The sequence below is a fragment of the Chaetura pelagica genome, unplaced genomic scaffold (assembly GCF_000747805.2).
Source record: "Chaetura pelagica isolate M959 unplaced genomic scaffold, ChaPel_1.0 scaffold17, whole genome shotgun sequence".
Lineage (NCBI taxonomy): Eukaryota > Metazoa > Chordata > Aves > Apodiformes > Apodidae > Chaetura > Chaetura pelagica.
Window position 1 is genome coordinate 2,741,306 of NW_009970726.1, and position 15,945 is coordinate 2,757,250.

The 15,945-nt window shown below is 36.6% G+C and overlaps 1 protein-coding gene across 1 annotated transcript in view; it reads right to left on the reverse strand.

Annotated features, from left to right (window-relative positions):
* Positions 1 to 15,945, reverse strand: part of ARHGAP21 (Rho GTPase activating protein 21) — a 61,558-nt gene that overhangs the window by 26,644 nt on the left and 18,969 nt on the right. The window contains exons 5-6 of the mRNA XM_010006956.1: positions 10,888 to 10,942; positions 1,178 to 3,128 (exon numbers count right to left, since the gene is read on the reverse strand). Of these exons, the coding sequence (XP_010005258.1) occupies positions 1,178 to 3,128; positions 10,888 to 10,942 (2,006 nt within the window). The remainder of the gene's footprint in view (positions 1 to 1,177; positions 3,129 to 10,887; positions 10,943 to 15,945) is intronic.

The window sequence follows — 15,945 nt, forward strand, 5'->3', positions numbered from 1 at the left end:
TTAAACTAGTAGCAGAGACTACAGATAATTCTAGGGGAAAAAAAAATCACTGCTGCAGATCCACAATAGAAGACAATTGTGCTAAGACAACGCATCTATAACTCCTTAACCTAATCTGTACAAAAACTGAAGAGTATTAAGAAGAGTTGTTTTTCACATACATGAGTTTGAGAATAAAAATTATTTTCTAAATAATTATTATACTAAATTTAAGTACACACAGTCAAGTATAAATCAAACAATCCATGTGGAGTATGTTCTGCAGGCATCTAGACTCCAAAAGATTAAACCAGCCACAACAAAAGAAAATTCAACTCAACAACAGCAGGGCAAGGACAACACAGGCATTGAATCCTTGAGTAGAACAGAAATGCTCTGTCACTGAAACTCTTTCTTCACCAGATGACTCCAATTCCTAATATATCCAGAACTGGATTGTAATTTTCCTTTACTTACAATTCTTCCACGAGAGTTCCTCTTTTTTTCCAAATTATCTCAGAAGTGCTCAGACCCCTGTATAAACTTCTTGTAATTCCAACCTACTTGTGTCCCAGCCCACAGGAGAATCTTTGTGTCTTCCCAAATTCTGCTCCCACAAACCCTTTAATTCATATCCACATCAGCACCCTTACTTGCAAACTCACTTCATTTTATCCTTTCATCTCAAACAGCTTTCCTCTCTCTCATATCTGTCTCAGAAAGCTTACCTATTCAGATGAACTCTTTTTCACAAACCACTATTATATGGATTTGCGTCCATATTCTTTCTTTACTGGAATCCAAAGTTATTTTATACTAGGAGAAATAAAAATCTTCTGAAAGGTGCTGCAAATGCTATTGGCCACATGTATCACATGAGCATATGATGTGGAGTGACAACCAGATGCAGTTACATAATGTGGACTTCTCCAGGGGGTTAACGAGTTCTAGAAAAATATTACATCACTGTAGGATTTTTTTACACTGATTCTCCAGGACTCCAAACAAGACATAACATTTCTTTCCTCCACTGCAGAATACTTTGTTTTACCAACCTAGTATTACTCTAGATGAGAAAAGAGCTGTCACACCCCTTTAACCTCAGTGTTTACAGGAACAGCAGCCAACTACCTGGCATGGTGCTCTTCATCTTTAGCAGAGAAAAGCATTTGATGTACACTGGAATAGTTTAACTCACCAATAAATGGAATAGAAGCCAAGGAGTCACCAGGTGGGCTGGAACCTGATGCTTTCCTTTCTTCTATTCTTTTTATGTGGACTTCCCTCCGAGCATCATTAGGTAACCAACACGTAGTGTCCGAGGCTGTCTCTTGGTCATTTACAGCAAGAATGTAGGACTGATGCCTCAAAGGCTGTGGAGTTTGGAGGCCAGAAGGTGATTTGTCTCGCATGACCACTATTTCTTTGTCATTTTCCTGAACATCCGTTTGTAGAGTTTCAGGGTCATGGACAACTTCCCTTTCAAAATCATGAATCTTTTGTCTGATGGAACCATCTACATTGTCAGAGGTAGTTGAACTCTCACTTGTTGGCTGAACAAGTTTGGTGGAAGCTGGAGACAGAGAGGAGGGTTGGGTGGTTTTGCCAGTTTCTGTTTTGTGATCAGGAGCACCTTCTTCTCGGATCCTTGACTGTTGGTTTAATAGACCAGTCTGATGCAAGTGATTCACTGTTCTTTGGTCTTTGCTGGCAATAGCATCTAGTCCCTGGTTAAGCGGAAACGATGGTTTTGCTGCATAGGGAGCAGAGTTCTTCAAAGAGCTACTTTTAAAACTTCTGGCTGGTGCGAGAGACAATCTCTCTTGTGAAACAGCTGTAGGTTTTGAAACTCCCCCAGGAGTTTGCAAATCTCGAGAAGACTGTAACATTTTTCTATCTGGTGGAACCTTCTGAAAATGAGAACCAGGCAGAGAAGCTCTACTACCTGTTCTCCTGTTCTCTGAAATACAAGCACTTGGTGCCATAGGATAATTCTGACCTCGAAGGGACATATGAAACGCATGCTGTCTAGATCTCTCATAAATACCTCGCCGATCATCTTGTTCCGTAAACCCTGTCCACTTGTAAGTCTTTCTCCTATCTCCGCTAGTATCTGCAATCAGATTCTCTGAATGAAAATTTTCTAGCACTTCACCCTGTTTGCTGAGATAATCCCATGACTGAGCCCTGTGACTCCTAGCATTAACTGAAGGTGAAGTTAGAGTATCTTGTGAAGCACTTCGTGGCCACTCTTTCATCAACACGGGATCTTCAAGTCTTTCCTGGGATACACTTCTCTGCCGAACCTGAACAGACTGTGGAACCCTGTCATGAGAGGTGCTCCTGCGCCGTACCTGGGAAGCAGTGCGATTTGGCACCACTTGATTATAATCAGTTGTATTCTGAGAGGCTGCTCTTAAACTATCTAATCTTTCCTGTATTGTTCGGGAGCCATACATGTGCATGCGCCTATTATCAATGTACTCTTTGTAAGTTTTGTAGGTCTTCCAGTCTATATGCTGGTGGGACGCTGGAGAACTGTAATGATTAGTAGAGACTGAGGGCGAGTCTGTGACTGGAGCAGGAGGTCTAGTGCTCGGGATTCCTTCTGGACATACTACAAAATTAGAAGCTTTACTTAGTGTTCCAGTTGGATCGACTGGCCTTGTTATTGGAGTCTGGGGAAGTACAATGGCAGTGGACACTGAAGAAGATGGTGATGTGGTCCGTCCTTTTAGACTGGTTTGATCTTTTAAGCCATATCTTACTTCCTCTGTCCTGTGTATTGGACCAGCCTGATTATTTCTACAAGATGGCAAATCTACAGCCTTCTCAGAAGGCACAATAACAGTCCTTACAGTTTCATTGCAAACACACACAGCTGTATTTGATTTTGCAATGTCTGTTGGTGATGGAGGCACTTGTATTTCCATTCTGTAGGTCCTCTCTGGCTGTGTCAATGCCCGTACAGGTCTACTGACTTGCTGCTTCCCCAGCGAGAAGTCAGAAGATAGCTTGTCACCAGCTTGTGCTATAACAGAAGCTGTGGATGTCAGGCGTGGGTAACATACTGGCGGTGGTTCAGGTATGTTGTGGGCATTACCACTGTAGGCTTCATTGCCTTTCAGGTAGGCATCTTGGGAATATGCCTATGGAGAGAAGATTAAGTGAGTATTGAGTAGTGAGGGATATGGAAAAGTTCACCATCTAGCATTTGCACTACAACGCTTCAAGAAAGGGAAAAAAAGAACAAAATTCTCATTATTTGTAATTTTAGATAAAATGTTAGTTAGAAAGATAAAAACAACATTCCATCCCCTTAGTGAGCAGAAAAAGAACAAGCAAAATCATTACATACACTCCCCCTCCCTCAACAATTAAAAACTTAACTGATGACCAATTCTAGCAAATGCTGCACGTAGGCACTGAGATAGGTTTCCCAAAATTCACAAGCAGAAAACACAGTACTTTTTTCCCCTCTAATTTTGTTTTCTACCATGATGTTTTATAAATTCTTCTTGTTCATTGCTGGAAACCAGAAATTCACAGGAATTGACATGTTAAAGTGCTGCATAATAAATTCAGCTAGCACTAGAAAATTCCCTATTCACTTAATAGAACTCTGTTCATTTAACATAGTACATATGAAAAATACACACAAATGGACATACGCTCCTCTAAGATGTCTTCTATATAAAAGCTACTATTCCTGAACATAAAATTAATGAACCAAAGCAGTAACATCTTTGTTGTAAGCCAACACCCTCTAAGTCATCTTAAATTTTACAGGAGACAGCCAGTACATGACACACAAATCTCACTGTAAAAATATTAATCATATGTAACAAACAGCATGAAAATTCATCATATATATCCACTACTGACCACACACTATTAAAACACAAACTAAATTCTTAGATTAGTATCCTTAGAGCATTTATGTTTAAAAGCCTGACTTCTGAGAAAAAAAAAAAAAATCTTCTATTACACTTAATACCCTTTTGTACCCTTTTAGAAAAGCAGCATGTATCATTGTTGAATTAAGAGAACTTTCAAATAAATCAGGAATAAGCATACAGCATGCTTAAACAATATCCTATTATTGAAAAACTTCAGCATGACTTTGTTCAGTTTAAACATAAATGAAATAAAGAGCCAAAACAGAGCTTGCCAATGCAACAGAAGATTAAAATGATTTCTCAGGTCTTTTACACACTTAGGCGTGGTATCACATCCCAGCATTTTCTGTCCAAATCATAACATGCTCAATTCCAGAATATGAATGTGCCCTGTCTTAACACTAGACAGGTTATAAAAGCCCAAGTGCAGCCATAAAATTAATACAGAGCAAAGTACAGAGGAGGGCGAGGCATTTCCAGCACTGCTGCAATGTTATACCGAGCATTAGTGAAGTGCAAAATATTAAAGCACACTGAGAGAAAACCAACCAAATAAGACAGGCATAAACCACAAATTAAAAAAATAGCATTATGAAGAAAATTCAGCTCAGCCTATCTAGCTCATTTCCAATATACTTGCTGCTTCATATTCTTGCTTCTCACAAATCATTAAGAAAAACATGCCTTACAAAACCATCAGAGAAATGGCTACTGTACATTTCTTACCAGTGCCGTGACATCCTTTGTAAACTGCAGCTGGCAGAAAACAGGAAAACATAATAAAAACTGCTTACAGATGTAAAGACAGAATTATGTTGTCATATTGATGCTGGATACAGCAAGCTAAAAATACAACTACACTGATTTCACTGGAAGGTACCAACAGAGGTAAAGGGCAGTAGAGCATAAAGAATAACTTCATCCTCCTGGCGAGCATGTTAATCTCAAGCTTTTATCTATTCCTTGCATTTATTCTCTACCCTTACAGAAAGCAAAATACATTTGTGCCATTTTGGCTTAGTGCATCCCTACAGCTGCCTGCAGAGAGCTCCGACTCTATGCAACATGACTACCCTTCCACTATAGCAACATTACTGTCTCTCATTTCCCCTGGGCTGCTACCATCCCTGCTTCCTGGTGACGAAACAACGGCTTTATTATGCATTTAAACCAGCACGGCTCTTCCCCACATATATTTGAACACGACCACAAGCTGTCAGCTGACTGCAGCTGCTTTCATGCTGTACATCTGAAATCAGAGGAATGATGCTGCAGAAACACTCTACTCATGTGATTTGTATTTTTTTTTCTCCTCCACTCTTAGTAAAAATCAAGCCAGGTTTCCACTGGCACATTTAATGGGGGGAAGGAACATACAAAGATAAGTTTTTCCAAATGTTTAAATAAATGTCTATTTAAGATCTTGACAGGCTGTAAGAATTATTTAAAAAAAAATAAAATAAAAAAATTAAAAACTATGTTGAAGACCCAGAAAACAGGTAACAGTAAGAGACTACCAGCATGCAATATAAACAAAAACAATCATCTCCCCCAGTCAGAAATCGGTTATTCCTTTATACAGCTTGATAAAACAGTTAGAAGCCTGGGATACACACACATTACACCAATATAAAAATACACTGCATTTATGTTTTTGCAAAACATGCCCATGACAAACAATGCTCCCTTGACTTTGACAGCAGAAAGGCTAAACTTCAAAACCGGTGTGATCTGATTGTAGCTGAAGACTACAAATGAGTATGATGATCAGTTCTCAGATCTTGACAAAATTTATCACACATATTAAAACATCTTCAAAAGACAGCATTCTCACACGATCCAAAATGAGATGTTGCCCTTCCCCAAATAAAGAGTATGTTTCCATGATTGCAGGTAGACCCAGACAGACTGTCATTTCTTAGTAAGAAAAGCTACTGGAAAAAAGGTTTTGATGATGGAAAGCATAGTATCGCCTTTAAACTTCATTCCACCCACTTCCCAAGAACCTACTGAAACAAACCTGAATTTCCTTTCAATGAAGAAAAAGTTTATAAATAGCAGCTATGACATTTTCACAAAAGAATATTTAATATCTTTGTTTCATAGTTCTGATTAAGGGCCCACAGAGAAATATTGTGACTTACAAAGAAATGCACTGATCCATTCCAAATAACGTAAGGCTGAATGATACATTATGAGCCATTTTTACAGAAAATCTTTTAATTGCTTTAACCAGATGGTGATGGTTAAATTTTTAGAAGAGGTCTGGAGACTGAAAACTGTGAAGTACATCAATGTACTTTACTTATTAACATTCATACATTATTCTGATACATATTTTGCAACGGTATTTAAAACACAGTTTGAATATTACTCTCTTCTCCCTATAGTTCCTCAAATTATAAAGTATGTGGAAACATTAGCTTAATCTTTAAGTGACTGCAACAGAGGTATACTCATTAAAAAGCTATGAGGGTATGACTTATTTTTAAGGCTTTTTACAGCCTTGAAGATAAAGAAAAAAACCTTCCAACTTAAACAAACAAACAAAAAAAAAATCTGGGTCAGCGATGCTCCTGATTCAGACATGAGCCAAGCCACTTTAATTCCTACAGAAGATGGGCATGCAGTAGTTGTTAACAAATTCAAAAAATCAGTCTTGAGGTTTTCTGAGCTCTTTTCACCTTATCAAAAAAAGGGCAGTTACCATACAAATAACAATTTAGAGTGGCATCAACAGCTCTGCAACAATGACTAGAAGAAAACTGTTGCACTTACAGTAAGAACTCTGCATGTTTCCAGTTACTGGTACAATTTCTTCCTCACCTTGCAATCTGGGTTAGTTTGCACGAAGTTTGCAAACTCCTATGGCAAATAATTAATTTCTTACTGTGAATTTAGATAAACATTAGCACATCATAGGTTTAACTGGTAAGAAAATAAATTCATGTTGTATGATATATCAATTTTAAGCAACTAAAGCATTCTACAAGGTATTTTATTAATCTTCAAATTCAGCTGAAGGGTTTTGCTAGTACTTTTTCCCCACTAGATCTTATGCCATTTGATGTTAGAATAGTGACAGCTAACATACAAGTGGTCTTCAGAAGAAACCCTGTACACTTCCAACAGCTTGAGCAAAAACAATACCTACACCCCTTGTTCCAAATCCATAACAACATCTATGCATGTTCTTCACTGAGGATGTGTATGCTTCACTACACTTCCCTAATGATTTAATAACTACTGAATTCAACCAAAGTATTTGCAAAATGGGTGATAAGCATTTTGATGAATCAGAAGCTGATGTGCCTAGCACACTGCAAGAATGAGTTTGAGGCATTCTTCTTTCCTTCTCCAACCAGTTTGGTTGAAGATTATGTTCCTTTACACTGAATTGGTCTCCTCTCAGGTCCTGACTTACATTTACCATGACAATGGGAAATGCACACCTGTTTTCAGCTGTCTTAAGAGGAAGTATTTTCCAGTTATAGTTTGGTAAGAATGTCAGCGATACAGCTCAAGTGGTTGCATTTTACTCTGAGACACCCAGCAAATACTATGGTCAGGTAACATTAATTAAAAAAACCCACATACCTTTTCTTTCCAGTGTCAGTGAAATTTTAGCAAATAAAACTTAATGCCTTAAGCCCCAGAAATGTAATTTCCAAATACAGGTTGTGTAAGAGACTTTCTTGTAAATATTAATCTAAATTAAGGTGAGCTGGTGCAAATATTATTTTCTAACACAGAATCAACGAATCTTAGGGGTTGGAAGGGACCTCAAAAGATCATCTAGTCCAACCTCCCCTGTCAGAGCAGGATCACCTAGAGCACATCACATAGGAACGTGTCCAGGTGGGTTTTGAATGTCTCCAGAGAAGGAGACTCCACAACCTCTCTGGGCAGCCTGTTCCAGTGCTGTCACTCTCACAGCAAAGAAGTTTTTTCTGATGTTTATGTGGAACCTCCTATGTTCCAGTTTGCACTCACTGCCAACACATTCTTCTAGGTCACTATGTCTCTATACCACACACCTCCTTTCCACTGTATTTGCTGCCAGAGCTTCAATTAACCTATGCTCACATTACTACCTGTGTCAGTACAAAATGTGAAAGTAAACAAATGCTCCAAGACTGTGGATTAAATACAACTTCTTATGGAAACATCCCTATTTATTAAAAGTAAAGCAAATTAAAATATTTTACAGTTTGCCAATGAAACAGCCATGTTGCTGTTAGGTCTGATGCAACTGGATGACCTCAAGAAAAAAAGGCAATATTGTCCAAGTTGACTATGGGCAGACCTGTAGGCAAAGGCATGAGGTTACTGCGGCATATAAAACTCTTAGAATAAATGTCCTTATGCCAGTTGTTGTTCTGTTTTCACATGTTTCTAATACAAGTGCATCACTGGCAATTTCAGGGTACTACAGGGTACCTGTAGAGCTGCCAAGTTCCACAAAAACGTATCAGAAATTACAAAAGCAGCAAACTCTTCTCTTCTGCCCAGACCTCTCAATATACTGAAAACATCTGCATCACCTGACTAAAAAGAGGAAAAAAAAGAAAATATATGCTTTAGTTGACTTTCACGTGTTCTCCTGGTCATTCCCACCTATGTTTGTTGCCCTACTGTCTATGAGAGGAGAAACATTTCTGTTCAGAAGTGTTAACTTTCAGTTATTGATCCACAGCTTCAATAGTCTGTAATTTTAAAGAAAGACTAAGATGTATATTAAAAGATATGCAAGAGGGTACCAAAGATATAAAACTTTTAGCTAGTAAGAAGACTCCTTTTATTTTCACAATTTTATTCACAGCATACCCAATGAAATCTTTTTGTAAATGAAGCTACAAAGATCCTTCTGGAACAGTAAGACAGAACTGTTTCAACAGAGTTGTACGCTACTAAAATTTAATGGTGACAACACCTAGAACTAGAAATAAAAATTCCTTGAAATGAAGCTGTTTGAGGTACGATAAAAGTTAGGAAAGATAGAACTTTTGAGTGAGAGGGGAGGGAAGTGTCAGAAAATGAAATATGAAAAAATCAGGATAACTTACCTATAAGCACGTGTTTTTATATGCACACACACAAACAACAAATTAATGTCTATATATATTTACATATAATAGACCCTTTATATACATTAATACACTGATTATGAAAAACCTTCCAAATAAAAGGCTCCAATGTTGAACATAATAAAGATGAAACTTTTAAGAGCGGTATTTTCCAGTGCCTGACACTTGACAATTCAGTGACATGTAAGCTTTATCCTTCTTTACATACACAAGGAATAATTAGCAAAGAAGTAAATTCCAATCTGAATACATATCTCAAAAAAAAGGTCCAAAAAGCCTGCATACTATGTCCACCTTAACACAGGTTAGACACTGCACAGTCTACTGAGAAGAGTCATAATAAGACTGACCTAAATGCAAGTTCAAGAATTGCAAGTGTTTTTCATGGATAGAGATGTTTTGAGTATCTTTTCTCCCATCTCAAATTGAAATTTCCAAGATCATGCCAGTGAACAAATGTGACTGACTTCACTAATGGCAGGTTTTCACACGTAATTCCCCTTCTAAGTAAGGGGTGCACACATGCCACAGAGAGCAATGACCTGTGGACTGGATCAACTTCATTGTTACTACTGATGAACGGATTTAAATGCTTGTTTTCAGGAAATTCAATATTCCAAGAGGTTCACAGGCATAATTGGATATTTCTGAAGACTACATTCAAGGTGTATAAACAGCAAACTAGGAACAGAAACAAGCAACTGTGCTCTTCATGTGGTTAACCTAGCAACCAGTCATCGAGACCTGAAGTAGACTGTCCAGGACAGTAAATCCTAACATCTAAAGGCTGAAGATCAATAATCACCATTTTCAGAAGAACTGCATAGATTCTCAATCTGACAGAAGTTAAGATTTTTTCTCCTCTGTAGTGGTCTAAAAGCAAGAAAATTACAGGCCACAACTGATGACTTCTGTTGTTTGATGCCATTCATTTCTATCACCTGTATCTTCACACTGCAACTCTGCCATCAAAGGCTGACACCTGAAAACATGCATACTACAATACAGATCATGACAGAACCATATGATGAAACCAGAGATATTTAAAGTCATTTACAATAGGCCTGAGTACACATGATGCTCAGTCTTGCAGACTACAGAAAACATCTGTCTCTTCATGGCTTCCCTCTGACAAATGCTATGTAGAACTGATAGTCCTCAAGACAAGCCTACTTTTATCCAAACAAATGCATCATAGCAAAAAGAAACAAACTCCTCCATTTTGTATAATAATCATGTACCAACTCAAAAGCAAACAAACTGTGAGAAGGAACTTGTACAAGCTATAGACTCAACACAAAGCATTTTTTGCAAAATGACAACTCTGTCTCTTAAACCTAACCCCGTCTTCAGAAAAGGAGCCTGGAATAGGAAACTCATAACTCAAAAGAAACTTTTTTTTTAATGACAACTGGAAATTATTCCCACATATATCTCCAATTTTTTTTGCTAGAGCTCCCACACGCAGGTATTTTTTCCCTCTTTCTTTTACTTTTACTCCTCAGTTTCATCCAGAATTACCTTATTTTCTTTTTACTAACATCCTTCTCTATCCCAAAGGCATAATAATAATGATTCCTGACTTCTTTAGAATTAGTCAACCTAGTTAAAGAAAGTAATCCCATTCGTAAGTTCTAACATAAGAAAACTAATCCAAAATGTGACAAAAAACCAAACACCATTCTAAGATTTGTTTAAACAAGATGCTAGAAATGTCATGTGAAGAAGGTATTCACCACTGTATTTGCACTCCTTTGAAATCTCAGGGGTGGCAAGAAAGGACAAAAATATCTAAGGAGTGACAGACAAATAAATGCTAACTCTTTTGTTTCTTGCTGGTAGCACAGTTCAAAGACGTAACCAATAGCATGACATTTCTCTTTAGTCAACATACTGCCTGAATATAAGCTTCATAAACATACCAATTGAAGGATGTCCTCATCTTTTGGCATAACACTAAGCTCCAATATGCTGTCACTGAAAGAAAAAGAAAAACAACACTGCACATGAACTTCAGGAAAAAAAATGCATTTCTTGTTACAAAGATGCTCCATTAACTTCTGCAGACCAAATCATTCAAGAACTCCCACACTCAACTATGTCAGATTACTTTATACAACAGAAGGAAATACTGATGTCCATTAAAGTCTTAGAAAGTAAGAGCAGTACAGAAATACAGCTGAACATTGTATTTGTTCTCAGCAAAGCCAGTATATTAAACCAACATCCCTTCTTTGTCAGTTTGTTGTTTTTTCTTCTTCTTGAGTCATAAGGTACATTAGTCTTTTCCAGCTTCTCAGAAAAAAATATGACAAATCTGTGAACACGAGATAAAACTTCTCTTTCTTCCATTTAAAACTCAAGTCTATTAGCACTCCTTAAAATTTCTGGGAAAATGTCATAACCACATCATCTGAAAACTGGGGCAATAGCAAAGCAAGCACTGACATAAACCCTTCTGCTCCAATCACCTGCTAGCAGAATCAACTGAAAACATATTTAATCTGTCAGATGACATCTGAAATATGGATGCAAAATGCTTGCTATATGTGCCGAGTTTGTCAGTTTGAACTGCTGAAACCAAAAGCAGCAGTAGTATAAATATACAGGAGCCCAGCTGGTTCAATTAATATACTTTAATATTAATACACTTTAAATATAGGCAAAATCAGGACACTGAATGAATGATGTATGCGTTATCCAGCATTAAATACTGTAAACCAGTGAAACTCACAGTTAGTATCTACCTGAAAATAATAAGTCTTTTCACAAGCAAGAGAGATCTGTATGTTTCTAACACAGTCTACAGAGCAGCTGAAATAATCTCATCTCAGACAAGGGAATACTCTGTTTGCATTCATTAAATACAAACTGGAACAGGTACAGAGAAGGGCTGGCTCCAAAGGAGATTGCTTCCGCAGACTATTTTAACTAGGCTCACAAAACATAAAATGAAGAGATTATGACTGTTACTCAGAAATCTCACACTACATGTCACAACAAGAAATACTTAAACAAATTGACCAATACCAGCACAAGTAAGAAAAGCATACAATCTAACTGGATTACATCAGGCTAGAAATTAGCTTAACTGTACTGGCCAGTATAATGCATTTGCAGAGAAAAGACAAAACCAGCACACAGGCCAACTTCAGGGCACACTGAGAAATCTATTAAAGCACAGAGAAGAACCTCAGCTTCTTATTTCTGCAGGAAGTCATCTTCTCAAACATGTAAAGTATTATTTATTAATTTTTAATGCTATCTTATATGAAAAATAGTTTTATTTTGTGGTTCCTTTTCCATTTCTTAGAGACCACAGACATAAGGCTGCATTCCAAAATAGCAGAGTAAGGGTATTTGGTTTCACAATCATCTTAAACCATTACTCATTTTGGAAAAGTGTTCATCAAGCAGTATAAATTACTTTAGCATTAAAACCAAAGGATTAGCAGTGTGAGATTTAAGTTTCTCAATCTTTGCACATCTAGGAAAAAAAAAAAGTCTTTAAAAGTATTACAGAGATTTTTTCAGAATTCTAAATTTTAAGAAACACAAGTATTCTTTTTAATGTGCATTTATAGTAGCATTTCCCATTTTGACTGAATGTATAAACAAAAAACTATTAAAAATTATTCTTTACAAGTAGTGCCATGAGGAGCTGACTTTTGTCTAAGCTCCTTTGTTGGGATAATAATCTTTTGAGCACTTGTAAAACAAGAAGAGAACATGAAAGAGACACCATAGTTTGAGGCACTTCCAATGAAGTGTCCAACTTTATTTCTATTTGCAGGTAGCATGTATGTGTAAATTGTATTAGGCAACTCTTGGTTTGATAATAATTAATGCTTTTTAGCAAGATGAAGACTTTGGAAGTCAAAATATGATTAACAGCACTGTTCCTCTTCAAATATTTTTGATACAAGGGAGAGTTTCCTCCTTAAAATTTTGCACAGAACAAACTATCTTCTTATACAAATATTTAGTGCCTTTTTTTTTGTTAAGGGAAAAAAAAAACAACATTTACACCCTTCAAAATCTGTTTTAGTAGCCATTCGAAAGAGGAATGGGCTCCATTCAGGAACAATGTTTTATACATAGTTCAGATAAGGACTTAACTGTTCTATTCCAGTTTGCCTGCAGAACCTTCTGGAAACAATTTGAATCTTCCTACTTTCAATTTTGTAAAGCACTCGCAGAACATTTTTCAATTCTTGTATCAAAACCAAAAATATTAAGGAATGCTTTGATGTACTACACTATACAATGCATATGGAAATCATGAACTATAAATTGTTAATAAGAACTACCACACAAAGTGGCAGTTTACACTAAAATATTAGATGCAATACTGTGAATTCTCAGAGATATCTACCATGCAAATGACTTTCATTAGACATTTTGGGAGTCAAATTTGAATTTGTTGATTCAAGAGTCAAACTAAGTCTTTATGATGATAGTGCATCATAGTGCTTCTCTTTTAATGCATTATTTTGTATGAACAAAACATTCAGTAGCTAAAATCAGCACATTTTTTAATAATTACACCACTTTCAAGATGAATTTGTAAGGATAAACAAGCAGGAGAGACTTAATCATTCAAGTTCCCCACAGTTAAAAAAAAAAGTTGGGAATCACAATCTGTTTCTTGTTTTATTTAGAACCATACATAATCTACTCAGTTGATATTAGTAATCAACACATGTCCAAGTTGATTGTGTAAACAGATAAGGATATATTTTTAAGGGACCAAACTAACAACTATGGGCAAAGATCAGGAAACGTAGACTTAAATTATCTCATTACAAATCTTTCAGGACATCATTAGCTCTAGAAGCTATTTTGGGCTGTGCCTTTCACCTTCCAGAGGAAATAATGAGTGTAAGCTTATCTTTGCTGCCTCCAACAAGAGCAAAACAGATAATGTTCTACACACAGCTTGAACTTTTCTGAGAACAATACAAAAAATGGCTGAATTGTAAGTCCCACTGGAATTTATGTGGGGTCATTTAATATAAGGCAGCTAAATTCTTATGTCTGCAGCATTATGTAATGAAGACATACAGCTACAATTGAGCAACTTCCTAGAAAAATAATGACCAGCTATGGAAATGGAGCTGCAAGATAATCTAATTCAAAAATCTGTAAATCCAAACTGAGTATCTGTAAATCCAAATGGATTTCTATTGTTAAACAGCTGAACAGTGAGTGTGTGTGGGAATTTCTTTAGAGGTAAGAGAGGATAAATTCTGTTCTATCCTTAAAAACTGTTCTGGAGACGATGAGAAAAATTACAAAAGATTAAGCACTAACATTCAGCAATGTGAAAAAAAAAATCAGTAATTAAAATCTCTATAAAAATACCACACTACATACTGAGACTATAAATGAAACTGTCTTTAGTCATGAATAAAGGAGATTTCAACTGACAACTTAGCCTTTCAAAAGCCTTTCAGCAAGTTGCTTGTACAAAGTCTACTACAGAAATTAAGTTGTGTTGGATAAAAGATGAGCAAAAACACAGAGCAAGAATTGTGTTCACCGGATGTTTCTAATATTAAGAGTTTAAGTACATTCAAAAGTGAACTTGTGCAAGACCAACCTATCAAGATCAATTAAATCAAGTGACATAGATAAAACCTTTGGTTCAGCAAGTTCCTAAACCAGGGATTTCTGGAAAGCAGCTAGTATTATCTAACCAAATACCCCTCTATACTTTCAGTGTTTTCATAGTCTTCTCCTACAAATCCACTTCTGGATATTATCAGAGAGGAAACTGACATAAACAGATCATCAGTCTGACCCAGGATGGCTCTGCTGATGCCAGAACAGCATGCTAAAGCAAGAAGCATACACCATAATTTTACCTGCTGTGAAATGGCAGCATAAGAAATAAAATACTTGATGCATAGAAAAAGGTGGTTTTAGGCTCTAAAACTCTGTTTTCAAGCAAAGAATTAGAGAGTGTTCATTCTTCAGTCATATGAGAAGCACTGCCAGTAAGCTACAAGGAAGAATCTGAATTCTCTTTATAGATCAGAATTAGCATTTATCTGCTTGTCTTCAGCAATGACTTCCGGATAGCTTTATTTTCTGTATAAAGCACTCAAGTATATAGATGACCTTTTGTTACAATCTTCTGTGATGTACACATCAGGTTCAAGACAACAAATTGTTCTCCCCTCCTAACTAACAATAACATCCCTTCATCTTCTGTGCACTCATAGAAATTAGTGGACAGCTGAAGCAGTGTGCTATGCAGTTCTTGGTTGCATTAGATAATCACTGATGAGGCCTTGTTCAGGTGTCTCTGCTTTCTCCACAGTGGGCAGGGATTGCATTCCACTGAGACAACTTGCTACCTACACTCGAGGCACACCTGTAGTTAAGGATCTCTGACCTTGTAAGCCACTGGAAAATGTGATTGGTGTCTCTCTTTTTTGGATTAAGAGAAGAGATTTCATTGACTGATGTACCTGTTGGGCATGTAATGTCCTGTGTCTTAGGTATACACTATTGCACCATATTACTGCCTGTACTAAAACAGGATGAAGAAACAATACATAGCTCATAGTACCTCCAATAAATGTTATAGAAAAGATTGATTCCATCTTCCCAGCTCTTGTATAGAAAATACCAATGACAAAATATATTTCAGTCTACTCTGCCTGTCATACTTTTGAACACATCTTTGTTGCTTTTAAAAAAAATGCAACTGAGATGTATCTATTTTGAATATTCAATACTGTAAGTGTAACTAAGACTTAACGCATGAAGATTCACTAAAAATAGTTTGTGGCATGTGAGATGTATTTAGAAAACACTTTTTCAAACTGATCATAATACATCTTTTTTTCCCCACATAACTCATTATTCTATCGGAAATTTGTTGCCACAGAACAAAAATTGACACCACCTGTAAAAATGGAGGCAGATATGACACCTGAAAATAAGTATCTAGATAAATACATGGACACGAT